Genomic DNA, 16,256 nt, shown 5'->3' on the forward strand with positions numbered 1-16,256 from the left:
TTCAGTTATGAAAAAAATTGGAAAAATTCATGCATTTTTCCAAAAACAGAATTAGCCTATTTTTGCTTTCTAAAAGGTGTAGGGCTCAATCCCTGGTATAAAATTTTTACTAATTTTTCCAAAGATACAGAGCCATTTTTCTCTTCTCTCAAAAGGGCAGAACAGTTTCAAAGTCCCTTACTTTATCTAACTTCAGTTCTGAGGGCAACGATCCTGGGACACAGGGATGGTTCTTTTTAACTCCTTTGGCATAAATTCCCTTGCATTTCAATTGAGACAAGTCCATTCTTGTGATGAGAATTTACAGTCTAGTAATCTTAAACACCAAATAAAGTATAGAATTCCCCTTTTCCAGCTGCTGAAGAGGAAGTTAATGGATTTCCAGTCACAGAAAAGAGTCTTAGAGAATCCCCTGTGGTTCTGGGCCTGGCTGGATTCTGCTGCTCTTTCTTTGATACTAAAACTACACATTGACTATCATTGGTTTCTTTTACAGATTTTGGAGGACTTTAACAAAATGAGATGATAAATGTGAAATATATCTTCTTACCTCTATCAACAATTTCAATCCCTTCTCCTTTCATCTTGCAAATCAATTTTTCTTGTAGTCTTTTTACTTCAGATTCCTTTTCTTCTAGTTGTTCTTTTAAAGATGCCAGTTCATCCTACAAGTTACAAATTCATTTAAAAATAGCAGATCATGACTGAAAAAGAACATTCAGAGAGCATATTAGCTCTTTAAATCAACAATCAGATTTTGTGAATGAAACAAATCTACAAGAATTTAGACGCGGCTGGGCGTGGTGGCTCACGCCTGTAATCCTAGCATTGTGGGAGGCCAAGGTGGACGGATCACTTGAGGTCAGGAGTTCGAGACCAGCCTGGCCAACATGATGAAACCCCATCTCTGCTAAAAATACGAAAAACTAGCCGGGCGTGATAGGGCACATCTGTAATCCCAGCTACTCCTGAGGCTAAGGCAGGAGAATCGCTTGAATCGGGAGGCAGAGGTTGAAGTAAGCCAAGATCGCACCACTGCACTCCAGCCTGGATAACAGAAGGAGACTCCATCTCAAAAAACAAAAACAAAACAAAACAAAACCCCCAAAATTTACATGCAAGCATCAGAAATCAGACAAGGGCAATAAAAAGCAGGAAACAAGACTATCAGAAGGCCAGGCATGGTGGCCCATTCCTGTAATCCCAGCACTTTGGGAGGCCAAGGCGGGCAGATCACTTGAGATCAAGAGTTCAAGACCAGCCTGGCCAACATGGTGAAACTCCAACTTTACTAAAAATACAAAAAATTATCTGGAGTGGCGACGTGCACCTGCAATTCCACCTACTCCGGAGGCAGAGGCAGGGGAATTGCTTGAACCCAGGAGGTGGAGGTTGCAGTAAACTGAGGTTGCGTCACTGCACTCCAGCTTGGGTGACAGAGTGAGATTCCGTCTCAAAAAAAAAAAAAAAAAAAAAAAAAAAGGATTATAAGCAGAAGTCCCATTTATAATAGTTATTGTATAATTATTTCAAGTTTCTTTGTAATCAAATTAAAAAGAGATCTTTTAAAGAGTAATTAGGGATAGGATAGCCCTAAGGTTTAAATTTTACATCAAATTTAAAAATATGACCAAGTTACTCAAGGAAGATAATCAAATTAGAAAATTAGATACTTAGTGTCATAAAAGCAAAATAAAATGCAAATTGGAAAAGACTAGCTTGACATTTATTCGGCATTTCAAGTTGGCACTCATGCTTCCTTGACAAGCACAGAGTTTCATTCATGGGTAAGGTAGCAAGTCATGAACAGCTTTAGCCAAATCAGGGAACTAAATAATTCACCCACATCACTAAGATAAAAGGACAGAATCTCCTACAACAATGGGAAAAAATAAATATAGAAAACAGTGAAGCCCTCTTTTAATTTTTAACTATACAACTGTATATAAGATTTCAAGTCCATCCTTCTATGTACTCATGTTTAAATTTTCAGTTTCCTTTCAGTAAAGAATTAGCTTTAGCAAACAAATTTTGCTGGCTGTACTTAACACAGAAAATACAGCTATGCAATGCTAAGAAGTACAGCTTTATATTCAACATCACATTTTACTTTCAGAATTTCTAAAGATATATTTATTACATTTAGTACTATGAGAAGATGTAGTTCTCCAATGAAGTGAGGCACTTGGCCCTATAGTTTTGACTTCTAGTAGGAGCAGAGTGGACAAGTACAAAAAGTCTTCAGTAGCACTGGCAGGAAGTGTGAACCTGTTCTCACCGTGCTGCTTCTCAGCAGTCATTTCTATTCACAGTCATGATAATATCAACTGCTGTACATTTACCGTCAAGAAAGTCCCTAAAAAGGAAAATGACCTCTACTGTGGATATGAAACAGAATTCTTTCACAAGCGAATGTTTACAATTATTTTACTAGGCTTGGGTCTCAGTCTAAGAGAGTGTAATTTATAAATTCTTTCATTTTACGTTTATTATTTTTCACTAATTATTTCATATATTTCTGAAAACAACATCAGGGATCCCATTGTTCCTTCAATCAGCTTGAGGTGATTTTTAATTAACAGGTGACACACACACAGAATGAATGCACATGCCACTAAAAACATCATCACAGCAAAACAACACAAGCCAGAAAGCAACAGGCCATGGACCCCATCACCCAACGTCTACTACACCTTCAGTGACTCCCATTTTTGTTCCATCCACTGCTCTTCATACTGCATCTGACCCACCTTGATTTTCATGCTAGAAAGTTTGGCCACTAAAGACTGGCAGAGACACAGAGGAGTGAAAGAAAACTATAGATAGAAAAAGACAAGCTAAATAACCGAGAAAACAGTATCAGTTTATAAAGGAGGTTAGATACAACTCAGAGAAAGGGCAGGTTATGTTCTGTCGGATGAGTTAAGCCTTGTTTTTAAATTCAGATCAGTGGTGTTTAAATTCAAGAAGGCTTCCAGCGTGGGGGGAACTTCATTTACTTTTAAAATACCTTCTTTATCATATACTAAGTAGAAAACATGTTATTTATATTATTAGGCATAGATGAATAGTGGAGCCATTTGTTTGAAAATGTTAACCTGTGAGAAAAACTTACTTTGGTTGATTCATGCTTTTTTTCATACTGAAGTCTCTCACTGCCCAACTTTTAACCTCAAATCATTAATCTCCTGAATCAGTCCCCGTCCAAGAAGAAACTAGAAAGTGCATTAGGAAAGTGGTAACACAGTTACCTATACCTATAAAATAGCAGCTTGGAAATCTTAAGTCACCAGCTCCTAGAGTTAAAGTTGAATGATCAGATGAGATAAATGGAAATAAATCCACCTTCCTAACAACCAAAGCATTGGCCGGGCGCGGTGGCTCATGCCTGTAATCGCAGCACTTTGGGAGGCTGAGGTTGGCGAATCACTAGGTCAGGAGATCAAGACCATCCTGGCCAACATGGTGAAACCCCGTCTCTACTAAAATGCAAAAAATTAGCCGGGCGTGGTGGCACACGCCCGTAGTCCCAGCTATTCGGGAGGCTGAAGCAGGAGAATCGCTTGAACCTGGGAGGCAGAGGTTTCAGTGAGCCGAGATTGTGCCACTGCACTCCAGCCTGACAAAGGAGCAAGACTCTGTCAAAAAACAAACAAACAAACAAAAACATTCGTTTAAATCCCCAATGCCTCTGCCCTAAAGTGATGGGCTTATGAAAATAAAAGGTGACTGTAATTTTAAGAAAGGTAGCTTAATATCTATTATTTGTCAGATATTTCTATCCTAAAAATGACTCTATGAATGCTATTTCATAGAGTGCTATTTCTATTCTATTTTATAGAATGCTATTTCGTATTTTAAATATATCACATTCTTTAGTAAAGCCATTTACCTTTTGAAACTTCTCAGTGATACATGCGTATTTTTTTAATTGTAATTTCTTCCTTTGTCCACAAAAATATGGATTGCTCATCAACTCAATATGGGAGAATGAAATGAAAATTAAATCCTTTAAGCCCAGGAATCCTTAAGATTCATGAAATAGCCAGGGAAATATTTTATTTTTATTAAGTGAATGATAACAGGAACATGAGAATAGTCAAATCAGTTTTAATTTTGAGGACTATTTTAATTGTTGTCATATATAACATCACAAAGTTTCTCAACTATTCTCTAATTTTGGGGTATGTGCATACATTTTAGCAATACTGTTGAATTTTTATTAGGAGATTATCAGGGATTGAGTTTACTGTAATGACAATTCTCAACTGGAAAGTGGATGAGGGCCCTGCAGTTCACCTAATTTTATAATTCAAAAATGAAAGAGAAACCAATCCTAATGTTTACATGACACAACACGATTTTACATCTTTTCTACTACCATTTTTTATTTTATTTAGTGTCACTTTTTAAAGAACCAATTTGCTCATAAAACTTGTCCAAGTATTCTGAGAAATAATGGTGTATTTTTGTCCAGAGCCCAGAGAGTAGGAAAGGAAATTAGAGTGTTAAGCAATATTAACTCCTTCAAAAGAGACACTGAAATACCCTGCGTGGGAGATGACTTATTTTTACTACAAGCCACAAAGATCCCTACAATGGTTACTATATTTTTGCTTCTCTCTCCCTCTCTTTTTTTTTTTAAGATAGAGTCTTGCTCTGTCACCCAGGCTGGAGTGCAGTGCCGCCATCTGAGCTTACTGCAATCTCCGCCTCCCAGGTTCAAGATATTCTCCTGCCTCAGCCTTCACAGGAACTGGGATTACAGGCACCCACCACCACACCCAGCTAGTTTTTCTATTTTTAGTAGAGACAAGGGTTTCACCATGTTGACCAGGCTTGTCTTGAACTCCTGACCTCAAGTGACCCACCCTCCTCGGACTCCCTAAGTGTTGGGATTACAGGTGTGAGCCACTGTGCCCAGTCAGCTTCTCTCTTTTTACAAAGACATGCATGTATTCCTGGGTCACAAATTCATAGATTACAGGACAAAATTATCCAAGAATGCCAAAAATTACAAGTAGAATAATGTTATAAGAAATAAAAGTTTGTGAATAGGGATTATTTTAAACTTCCAAATATAATGATTCAAGTTCACAAAGGCTAAGAGAAGGGATGCTATAATGAAATACACTTCCCAGTAAACCCACAGGCTTTTAAATTGTTGTCTCTTATAAAATGGGCAAAATATTACCTATCATAATTATACGATTACTCCTTAAGAGTCACTTAATAATCATACAATATTTCAATTAGATAATATATATTTTCTTCTTATGAATTAGGTCAAGAACTGTTTGACATTATTCAATAACATTTGTGATTCCTCATCTAACAGGTCAGAATTCAAGTTCAAAGAAAAAATCACCTTTTCCCAGTTAACTAATCATCCTTGCATAATATAAGTCCTTAGTGATATTCATCAATATGATCTTTTTAAATATATATTTTCCCACTTTCTCATTGTTAAGAAATAGCAGTGAATTCCTCCTGTTTGCTATTGCTGTTTTTACTACTTCCTTTAGAAATAGTGGCAATGTGCAAAGAAGAAACAATTGAAAAAAATGGAATTATAAACTGGGATAAGTTATCTGTTTTAACAAAAACTACTCCACTATATTTCATGACAATACTTTAAATATGGTCTACATTTCCAACCCGAAATCATATCTTCCCCTGACAACACAAGCTGGAAAATCTGGAAATAGCTTTCTAATGTAAAACTTTAAAAAACAGAATACAAATTATTTCAATAAGTTCTTATCAGAAGTTCAGTCCTTTTAAGAAAGAAAATCCCTGTTCCCTTTCCCTTTTCCCTTTCAGAGAACTCCTCAGGGCTCCCACAGGAACTCAGTCTCTGACATGTGTGCTCTTACCAGAAGGGGGCACTGTTGAATGATGCTGACCATCTCCCATTAGCAAGTACGGGGACAAGCCAAGTCCTGAATCTTCCAGTGCTCAGTCCTTTGGAAATGCCCATACTTCTTCCCCATGCCAATATTTTATTGGATATTAATATCCAAATAATCTAAACTTCTAAGAGAAAGTTAAATATTATGGACTCATGAAACACCCAGGAAAATATTTTTATTAAGGGAACGATAACAGGAACATGAGAATATTCAAGTTAGTTTAATAGTGAAGATTATTTTAATTATTTTCATATGCAACATCACAAAGTTTACCCCATATGCTCTAATCTCTGGGTACATGTGTATATTTTAGCAATAGCACTGAATTTTTATTAGAAGATTATCAGGGATTGAGTGTACTGGAAGTTTAATAACAAAATCACTTTGTATGTGATTAAGAGTGTATGAGTGAAACGAAAAAGTGGGGAAAAAAAGGTTTGATAAAAAAGGCAGCTGAACTCAAGGGATGTAAATATTGCCCTGGGGTCTTACAAAAATAAATAAATAACACATCTACTGTAATTCAGTCCCAACATTTGGTTAGCATCTCATATCCAAATTAAGCTAACAACAGGTGAATATTTCCCCTTGACTTTGCAGACACAATGTAGAACACTACCTCTATCCATATCTACCGTCAATTCTTCCCTGCAGCAGAGCTAGCTCCACTGCCATGTTGTCCATCTGTTGACTGAGTTTTACTGTTACCTTACCTAGCAACTATGGGGTTAGGACCTCACAAAAAGAGGGGAAAGAGAAAAATATCAAAAGAGATTTTTAGAGAAAATACAAAAGCAAGAATTTTAAACTGAGTAACTTTCTAAGTCTTGTTTAAGAGCCCCAGCTTCAATAAAATGAGAAACATGCTCACATAGGCAACTGACAAAGAGTTTTAAGATTAAAACATGGCTGGGCATGGTGACTCATGCCTATAATCCCAGTGCTTTGGGAGGCCAAAATGGGAGAATTGCTTGAGGCCAGGAGTTCCATACTAGCCTGGGCAACACAGTAAGATCCTATCTCTAAAAAAATTAAATAAAACATGAACCAAATGAAAGATCTCCTTTTGCTACTGAGGAAGCAAGACATATACCAAGACTTTCCACTGTGATTGAATCTTTGACAGAAAATTTAATTTTGAAAATAGCAATGGAGTAAACCTTGTTATTTCCAGATCTATAAAGGATTTTCCTGTAGTAGATAATGTATGTAATGCCTGGTACCATGCTGGCATATAGTCAGCATAAAATACATGTTTGAAATAAAAACAGAAGGGAAAAATAAATAAACCATTTTCTCTCCTCTCTCCTTGGTACCCATTTTCTAATCCAGCATGACACCTTTCCATACTCCAACCAAAGAAACAAAATAGAAAGAAAAAAGGAGGGGAGATGGCCCTCAGAGAGAGGAATTTCTGCAACTCTTTACACTTCATTTCAAATGAATAGATTTCAAACGGATAGGCTCTCTCCATCCACCAAAAAAAAAAAAAAAAAAAAAACAGAGAGGTTAAGAACTTGCCAAATGTCACACAGCAAACAAACTAGAAGGCCTGGATTAATAAAATAGAGAGAACAAACAATAAAGCTTGTTTAGCCACTAAAATGGATACTTCAAGTTATAGAATTTACCCTGAGTTTCTTAGAAGTACAGTGAGTCTTATTTAATTGGAATGACTTACATGTGGAATAGACCAAAAGTAGAAGGCCAAATTAGATGACCTCAAAAAGGCTCTGTGGCTTTGTGATTATATAATGTAAGCAGGTTTTCTATACAGATTTCAAAAATCCAATTACATAGTAAATAATCAGTGTGCTTAAATAATAACTACTAGCAAAACCATGCATTTAAGCCCATTATTTACAAAATTAAGAAAACTAGTATGAATGGATGGATGCTCCAAATATCCTAAAGTCAAAAGTATTTCTAAAGGTTGATAAAATGATTAATATTTCATATCAAAAGTCTAAAAATAAAAATTGTCATTAGCATTTTGTGATAAAAAGTCAATATAATCAAAGATTATTCTTAAAATGAAGTAGGATGAGGGCACGTAGTAATTAACCGCCTTCCTTGCACACCTCCAGAGAATTTTGACTTTGCCCTAGGAATGTACATGTATGAGAGACAGAGTGACAGAGAGAGAGAGAGAGAGGAGAGACTGTGTCACACACCTCTGTGTCTCTGAACTTATCTTCATAATCCAATCTGTCCTTCTCTACAGCTGTCAGTTTCAACTTCAAGTTAGATATTTCAGCCATCAGATCCAACTTCTGAGTTTCTAAGGATGTCCTACTTAGAAGCTCCTATTGGAATTTAAAAGATACATTCAATAATTCTTTTATTATAAACAGCCACATGTGAATTTACCTCATTTATGATCGCACAAAGCAGCACCTATCAAGTAGAGGATGCATTAAAGTATAATTACTGAATATACACACTTTTTAAAAATTATTCACTTTAGGCCAGGCGCGGTGGCTCACGCCTGTAATCCCAGCACTTTGGGAGGCTGAGGCGGGCGGATCGCCTGAGGTCAGGAGTTTGAGACAAGCCTGGACAGTATGGTGAAACCTCATTTCTACTAAAAATACAAAAATTAGCTAGTGTAGTGGCAGGTGCCTGTAGACCCAGCTACTCGAGGGGCTGAGGCAGGAGAATTGCTTGAACCCAGGAGGCGGAGGTTACAGTGAGCCGAAATCACGCCACTGCACTCCAGCCTGGGCAACAGAGTGAGACTCCATCTCAAAAATAAGATAAAACAAAATGAATAGACCAATAACAGGCTCTGAAATTGAGGCAATAATTAATAGCTTACCAACCAAAAAAAGTCCAGGACCAGATGGATTCACAGCCGAATTCTACCAGAGGTACAAGGAGGAGCTGGTACCATTCCTTCTGAAACTATTCCAATCAACAGAAGAAGGGGGAATCCTCCCTAACTCATTTTATGAGGCCAGCACCATCCTGATACCAAAGCCTGGCAGAGACACAACAAAAAAAGAGAATTTTAGACCAATATCCCTGATGAACATCGATGCAAAAATCCTCAATAAAATACTGGCAAACCGAATCCAGCAGCACACCAAAAAGCTTATCCACCATGATCAAGTGGGCTTCATCCCTGGGATGCAAGGCTTGTTCAACATATGCAAATCAATAAACATAATCCAGCATATAAACAGAATCAAAGACAAAAACCACATGATTATCTTAATAGATGCAGAAAAGGCCTTTGACAAAATTCAACAACCCTTCATGCTAAAAACTCTCAATAAATTAGGTATTGATGGACATATCTCAAAATAATAAGAGCTGTCTATGACAAACCGACAGCCAATATCATACTGAATGGGCAAAAACTGGAAGCATTCCCTTTGAGAACTGGCACAAGACAGGGATGCCCTCTCTCACCACTCCTATTCAACATAGTGTTGGAAGTTCTGGCCAGGGCAATAAGGGAGGAGAAGGAAATAAAGGGTATTCAATTAGGAAAAGAGGAAGTCAAATTGTCCCTGTTTGCAGATGACATGATTGTATATCTAGAAAACCCCATCGTCTCAGCCCAAAATCTCCTTAAGCTGATAGGCAACTTCAGCAACGTCTCAGGATACAATATCAATGTGCAAAAATCACAAGCATTCTTATATACCAATAACAGACAGAGAGCCAAATCATGAGTGAACTCCCATTCACAATTGCTTCAAAGAGAATAAAATACCTAGGAATCCAACTTACAAGGGATGTGAAGGACCTCTTCAAGGAGAACTACAAACCACTGCTCAATGAAATAAAAGAGGATACAAACAAATGGAAGAACATTCCATGCTCATGGGTAGGAAGAATCAATATCGTGAAAATGGCCATACTGCCCAAGGTAATTTATAGATTCAATGCCATCCCCATCAAGCTACCAATGACTTTCTTCACAGAATTGGAAAAAAACTAAAGTTCATATGGAACCAAAAAAGAGCCCTCATTGCCAAGTCAATCCTATGCCAAAAGAACAAAGCTGGAGGGATCACACTACCTGACTTCAAACTATATTACAAGGCTACAGTAACCAAAACAGCATGGTAACTGGTACCAAAACAGAGACATAGATCAATGGAACAGAACAGAGTCCTCAGAAATAATGCCACATATCTACAACTCTCTGATCTTTGACAAACCTGACAAAAAGAAGAAATGGGGAAAGGATTCCCTATTTAATAAATGGTGCTGGGAAAACTGGCTAGCCATATGTAGAAAGCTTAAACTGGATCCCTACCTTACACCTTATATAAAAATTAATTCAAGATGGATTAAAGACTTAAATGTTAGACCTAAAACCATAAAAACCCTAGAAGAAAACCTAGGCATTACCATTCAGGACATAGGCATGGGCAAGGACTTCATGTCTAAAACACCAAAAGCAATGGCAACAAAAGCCAAAATTGACAAATGCGATCTAATTAAACTAAAGAGCTTCTGCACAGCAAAAGAAACTACCATCAGAGTGAACAGGCAACCTACAGAATGGGAAAAAATTTTTGCAATCTATTCATCTGACAAAGGGCTAATGTCCAGAATCTACAATGAACTCAAACAAATTTACAAGAAAAAAAAACCCCATCAAAAAGTGGGTGAAGGATATGAACAGACACTTCTCAAAAGAAGACACTTATGCAGCCAAAAGACACATGAAAAAATGCTCATCATCACTGGCCATCAGAGAAATGCAAATCAAAACCACAATGAGATACCATTTCATACCAGTTAGAATGGCGATCATTAAAAAGTCAGGAAACAACAGGTGCTGGAGAGGATGTGGAGAAATAGGAACACTTTAACACTGTTGGTGGGACTGTAAACTACTTCAACCATTGTGGAAGTCAGTGTGGCGATTCCTCAGGGACCTAGAACTAGAAATACCATTTGACCCAGCCATCCCATTACTGGGTATATACCCAAAGGATTATAAAACATGCTGCTATAAAGACACATGCACACGTATGTTTATTGCAGCACTATTGACAATAGCAGAGACTTGGAACCAACCCAAATGTCCAACAATAGGCTGGATTAAGAAAATGTGGCACATATACACCATGGAATACTATGCAGCCATAAAAAATGATGAGTTCATGTCCTTTGTAGGGACATGGATGAAGCTGGAAACCATCATTCTCAGCATACTATGGCAAGGACAAAAAACCAAACACCGCATGTTCTCACTCATAGGTGGGAATTGAATAATGAGAATACATGGACACAGGAAGGGGAACATCACACACCGGGCCTGTTGTGGGTTGAGGGGCAGGGGGAGGGATAGCATTAGGAGATATACCTAATGTTAAATGATGAGTTAATGGGTGCAGCACACCAACATGGCACATGTATACATATGTAACAAATCTGTATGTTGTGCACATATACCCTAAAACTTAAAGTATAATAAAAAATAATAAATAAATAAAAAATCATTCACTTTAGTTACCCTCCTTTGAGCAGAAATAAACACATGTCAGTTTACTTAGGGAGACATGTTATGTAGATACACATGCATAAACCATATATATATACTTCAGTCTGGTGATAACATTGATTATGCTGATGATACTATGTTTGCTGTATGCCAGGCAACCGTTGTGACATATACTGTTTCAATCCTCACAAAAATCTTATCAGTTAGAAATTCTTACTATCCTTAATCAAAAGATGAGGAAACTTAGTAACGGAGAGGTTAGGAACTTGCCTAATGTCATAGAGGGAAAAAAAAAAGGCACGGCAGGAATGGAAACCTACAAAGTTTTGCTCCAGTGCATACCCCATCCACAACCTTATGGAGCCTGTCCTTTGTGTTATAGATGGTGCTTATCTTTTTTCTGTTTTTTTCTTTTCTAAATTTTAATTTTGTGGGTACATAGTAGGTATATCTATTTATGGGGTACATGAGATGTTTTGATACAGGTATACAGTATGTGATAATCACATCATGGAAAACGGGGTCTCCATTTTCTCAAGCATTTATCCTTTGTGTTACAAACAATCCAGTTATATTCCTATTTTCAAATATACAATTAGATTATTATTAACTATAGTCACCCTGATGTGCTACTAAATACTAGGCCTTATTCAAACTATTATTTTGTACCCCTCCACCATCCTCCACCTCTTCCTTCATCCCTCACTACCCTACCCAGCCTCTGGTAACCATCCTTCCACTATCTCTGTGAGCTCAATTGTTTTATTTTTAGATCCCACAAATGAGAACATGAGGTGTTTGTTTTTTTGTGCTTGGCTTATTTCACACATAATGACCTCCACTTCCATTCATGTTGTTGCAAATGACTGAATCTCATGCTTTTTTATAGCTGAATAGTACTCCATTGTGTATAAGTACCACATTTTCTTTATCCAGTCATTTGTTGATGGACATTTAGGTTCCTTCCAAATCTTGGTGGCTGTGAACAGAGCTGCAGTAAACACGAGAGCACAGATATTTCTTCGATATACTGATTTCCTTTCCTTTAGGTATATATCCAGCAGTGGCATTGCTGGATCATATGGTAGCTCTATTGTCAGTTTTTTGAGGAACCTCCAAACTGTTCTCCAAAGCAGTTGTATGAATTTACATTCCCACCAACAGTGTACAAGGGTTCCCTTTTCTCCACATCCTTGCCAGCATTTGTTACTGCCTGTCTTTTGGATAAAAGCCATTTTAGCTGGGGTGAGATAGTATCTCATTATAGTTTTGATTTGCATTTCTCTGATGAGCAATGATGTTGAGCACCTTTTCATATGTCTATTTGCCATTTGTATGTCTTCTTTTGAGAAATGTCTATTCAAATCTCTCGCCCATTTTTAAATCAGATTCTTAGATTTTTTACTATTATCTTTTTTTCTTAATCACAAAACATATGCTTATAGGCAAGAGTTAGGAAACCATCTGAATGCAAAGAAAGAAAATAAAAATAAGCCACAATCCTATTGACATTTTGTTCCAGATTCTAATTACATAAACACTTTATACTGTGTGCATGTGTTCTGAGACTCTGCTACTCTCAATTTTTTTTTTAATGTGCTGGTCTAAGTGAATCAAGAAACTTACTGCTGCATCAGAGCAAACACAACATAGAAATGCAGCATCTCAAATAGTTCAGCAGGGAAATCCCATCTTGGATATGGCATCTGCACATACCTGCTGCAGCATTTCTTCTGTGGCATTCACCTTCTCTCTGTGCTCTTCAAGACAAAACTCCAAATCTCTAATCTTCTCTCCCTCATCCTCCACCTGGTCTGTTAACATGCTTAGCTGTATTTAGAATAAAATACTGCAATGAGTGAAAAAGAATTTGGGTCCAACTGCATACATTATTTCTCTAAATGGAACAAAAAAAGGAATAATCCTACCACTCATACGATTGTAAAGAAAAAAAAATCTGAGAAGTACCAAGAAGACAGTGGTCCCTCCCATTCCTATTTATATGTTGCTTTTTGATTTAGGGAGTCCTATACAATTTTGGAGAAAATTTGTGTAGACTAGTAATGTACAATACTTTTTGGTTAAAGCCATTTCAACCATTTATGAGAGAGAGTGTGCACATCTTTTTTGCGGGCAGGGTGGAGATAGTATTAGAAGAGAGGAAATGAAGTTAATGTTTCAAATAGAAATTACCAAGAGCTATTCAAATTCGATACTTCAAGAAGAATAAGGAAAAGAACTCAAGGAATTCAAGTTCCATGAGCTTTTTGAAGATGACTTTATATTTATGACTTTAAACTGATCACAGATGCGTTCAAAGCCAGGGAGCAACTCAATATACTCAAAGGTGCATGAGGAGCTCTTGGGCTAGTCTTTCAATTCTAGTGCTTATAGCAGATCTTTGAGTTTTTCCTCCATAATCATCACCCAGTAAATATGCTTCAGTTCATTTTGCTCAATATACCAAAGAAAAATGTTTGTGAAGCATTTAAAACATCATGAAGAAGCAAACTCAAATTTAGCCCACAAGGAGGGTTCTAGCCACTGTTTTGTTTTGTCTCACACAGGGTATCATTTTTAAAATTGAAAAATTAAATATATTTACTCAGATTTCAGATTTAGAAATATAAACTTACATATATGCAGATTTTATGCTATATTCATATGTCTACATTTCTGATATATATTAAAATATATTTTAAAGTCAGATCCAGCCAAGTGTAGTGCTACACGCCTGTAATCCCAGTTACTTAGGCGACTGAGGTAGGAAGATTGCTTGAGCCTAGGAGTTCAAGACTAGCCTGGGCAATGTAAGAAGACCCTGCCTCCAAAAAAAAAAAAAAATAGATCAGATCAGATGGCACGTGAGATCAGATGACATTGCATCTGTATTCAGACTGGTCCCAGAAGAGCTGAGGTTGATTAATGGCAGCTCCTTCTAAACTGGGTGTACAAACCATCATTTTGCCCCAGTCCTTACTACTCCCTATTGGTTACAGATGGCTTACCATGCTTATTTCTATTAGCAGTCTGGTTGCTAACAGAACTGGTTTCTATTAGCAGTCAGGTTGCAAGCAATCTGAATTTGCCACCCCAATTTAAAACTCTCTTTGTATGCAGCAAGGAAAGAATAATATTTAAAAATCACTTGCCTGAAGAAGGAGGGATTCTTTATCATTTTCTAAAAGTGACAGCCTTTCTTGATACACATCTCCGTTCCCAGGTAGGTGTCCATTTGTCTGAAAAAGGAAATAATATGGGTAAGGCTGATCTTCTCTAAGAATGATATATTGTAGATAAATGAAAATCACAAGTGTCCTTAGTCCAAGGGGCCTGAATTGAATCTGCACAGCTGTCACTGTCAAAGAGAAAATACAAGAATGCAATTTGGTTCATTTACCACAAAAGAAGTAAGACAGGCATGTTAAGCATATAAGCATGTTTTTGCCAAACTAAACATTTATTAACAAGCAGAAAATAATGACCCACAAGGAACAGTGGCTACTGGTATTCTTCACTGAGAGCAGACACACACCCAGGGGCAGGCAAAGCTTTGTGAGTGTGTAGGGGGCAACCCGAGCTGTTGAGGTCTGTCTCTCTTCCTCCAAAAGCTTAAACACTCAGGCCACAGTGACTTCCCCTGGTAGTGCAGACTAGCCTCACTTATCTGCATTTTAACACTTTCTGTCCTGATCTTATTAACTTCTTATGAGTTTGCTTGTTCATATAATGTTACCTTCTATTCCAGGGCAGAGCCTATAAATTGTTTTGTAATCTCCCCAGCATCTGGATCAGTGCTCTGTATATATTGATGCTTACTATTTCTTCCCCTCCCTCATGCCCCACACCCTTTTTTTTAAAAAAATCATATTTGGGCATATTTATGCATGGTATAAATGCCAAAGGAAGTATAGACTGATTGTTTCTTCCTCAGCTGTCTCATATGCAAGTCATGAAAGAGACACATGAAGAGGCTCACAAAGAACAGAAAACCTAAAAACATCATTTTGAAATATATGCAGTAGTGTAGGTGGTATCTCTCATAATCTCAACATAACCATAAAATACGTAATCCCAATAGAATTTCCTGATTCTTCATTCAAATACAACAGAAATAAAAGCCAGTTGAAATCCAAAAGTGTTAGATAGGGCCACCCAGGGTTCAATTGAAAAAGAAAATAATACCTTCAAATTTAGAACCAGAAAAAAACAGGCATCTGTTTTTAAAATCCCATACAAGTAATAATATTTTAGAAACAGACACATTTCAGTAAGTAGGAAAAAAAAAAAACTGCTGTTCAGTGAGGACAAAAAGCAAAATTGGCCAAGCATGGTGGTGCACGCCTGTAATTCCAGCACTTTGGGAGGCTGAGGATTGCTTGAGCCCAGAAGTTCGGGACCAGCATAGGCAACATGGTGAGACCCTGTCACTAAAATAAATAAATAAATAAATAAATAAATAAATAAAAAACAGCCAAACATGTGCAGTGACCAGAGATCGCGCCACTTCACTCCAGCCTGGGCGACAGAGTGAGAATCCATCTAAAACAAACAAACAAAAAAATAAAAAACCGCCAAGCATCGTGGTGTGCGCCTGTGGTCCTAGTTACTCTGGAGACTGAGGGAGGAGGATCACTTGAGCCCAGGAGGTGGAGGCTACAGTAAGCCATGTTTGCGCCACTGCACTCCAGGCTGGGCAACAAAGCAAGAACTTGTCTTAAGAAAAACAAAACAAAACAAAACTGATCTTTCTTCTGGTTGGAGGAAATTATAGCAAGAGGAGAGCAGTGTTTCCTCCCAAGCTACTTTGTATGATATGGAAGTGAGGTGTTCCAAAACCAGTTCTCCAAAATTAGCCCCAAATAGAAACAGATACT

The 16,256-nt window shown here is 37.3% G+C and overlaps 1 protein-coding gene across 1 annotated transcript; it reads right to left on the bottom strand.

Annotated features, from left to right (window-relative positions):
- Positions 1–6,533: 6,533 nt before the first annotated feature.
- Positions 6,534–14,759, bottom strand: LOC100979676 (liprin-beta-1; the record flags this gene model as incomplete). Its single annotated transcript, XM_055096494.1, has 4 exons — positions 6,534–6,632; positions 8,087–8,218; positions 13,096–13,209; positions 14,532–14,759. Coding segments are annotated over 4 exons (573 nt in total), but the record flags the coding sequence as incomplete, so codon positions are not given.
- Positions 14,760–16,256: the final 1,497 nt, after the last annotated feature.

Source organism: Pan paniscus, chromosome 10 (assembly GCF_029289425.2).
Source record: "Pan paniscus chromosome 10, NHGRI_mPanPan1-v2.0_pri, whole genome shotgun sequence".
Taxonomy (NCBI): Eukaryota; Metazoa; Chordata; class Mammalia; order Primates; family Hominidae; genus Pan; species Pan paniscus.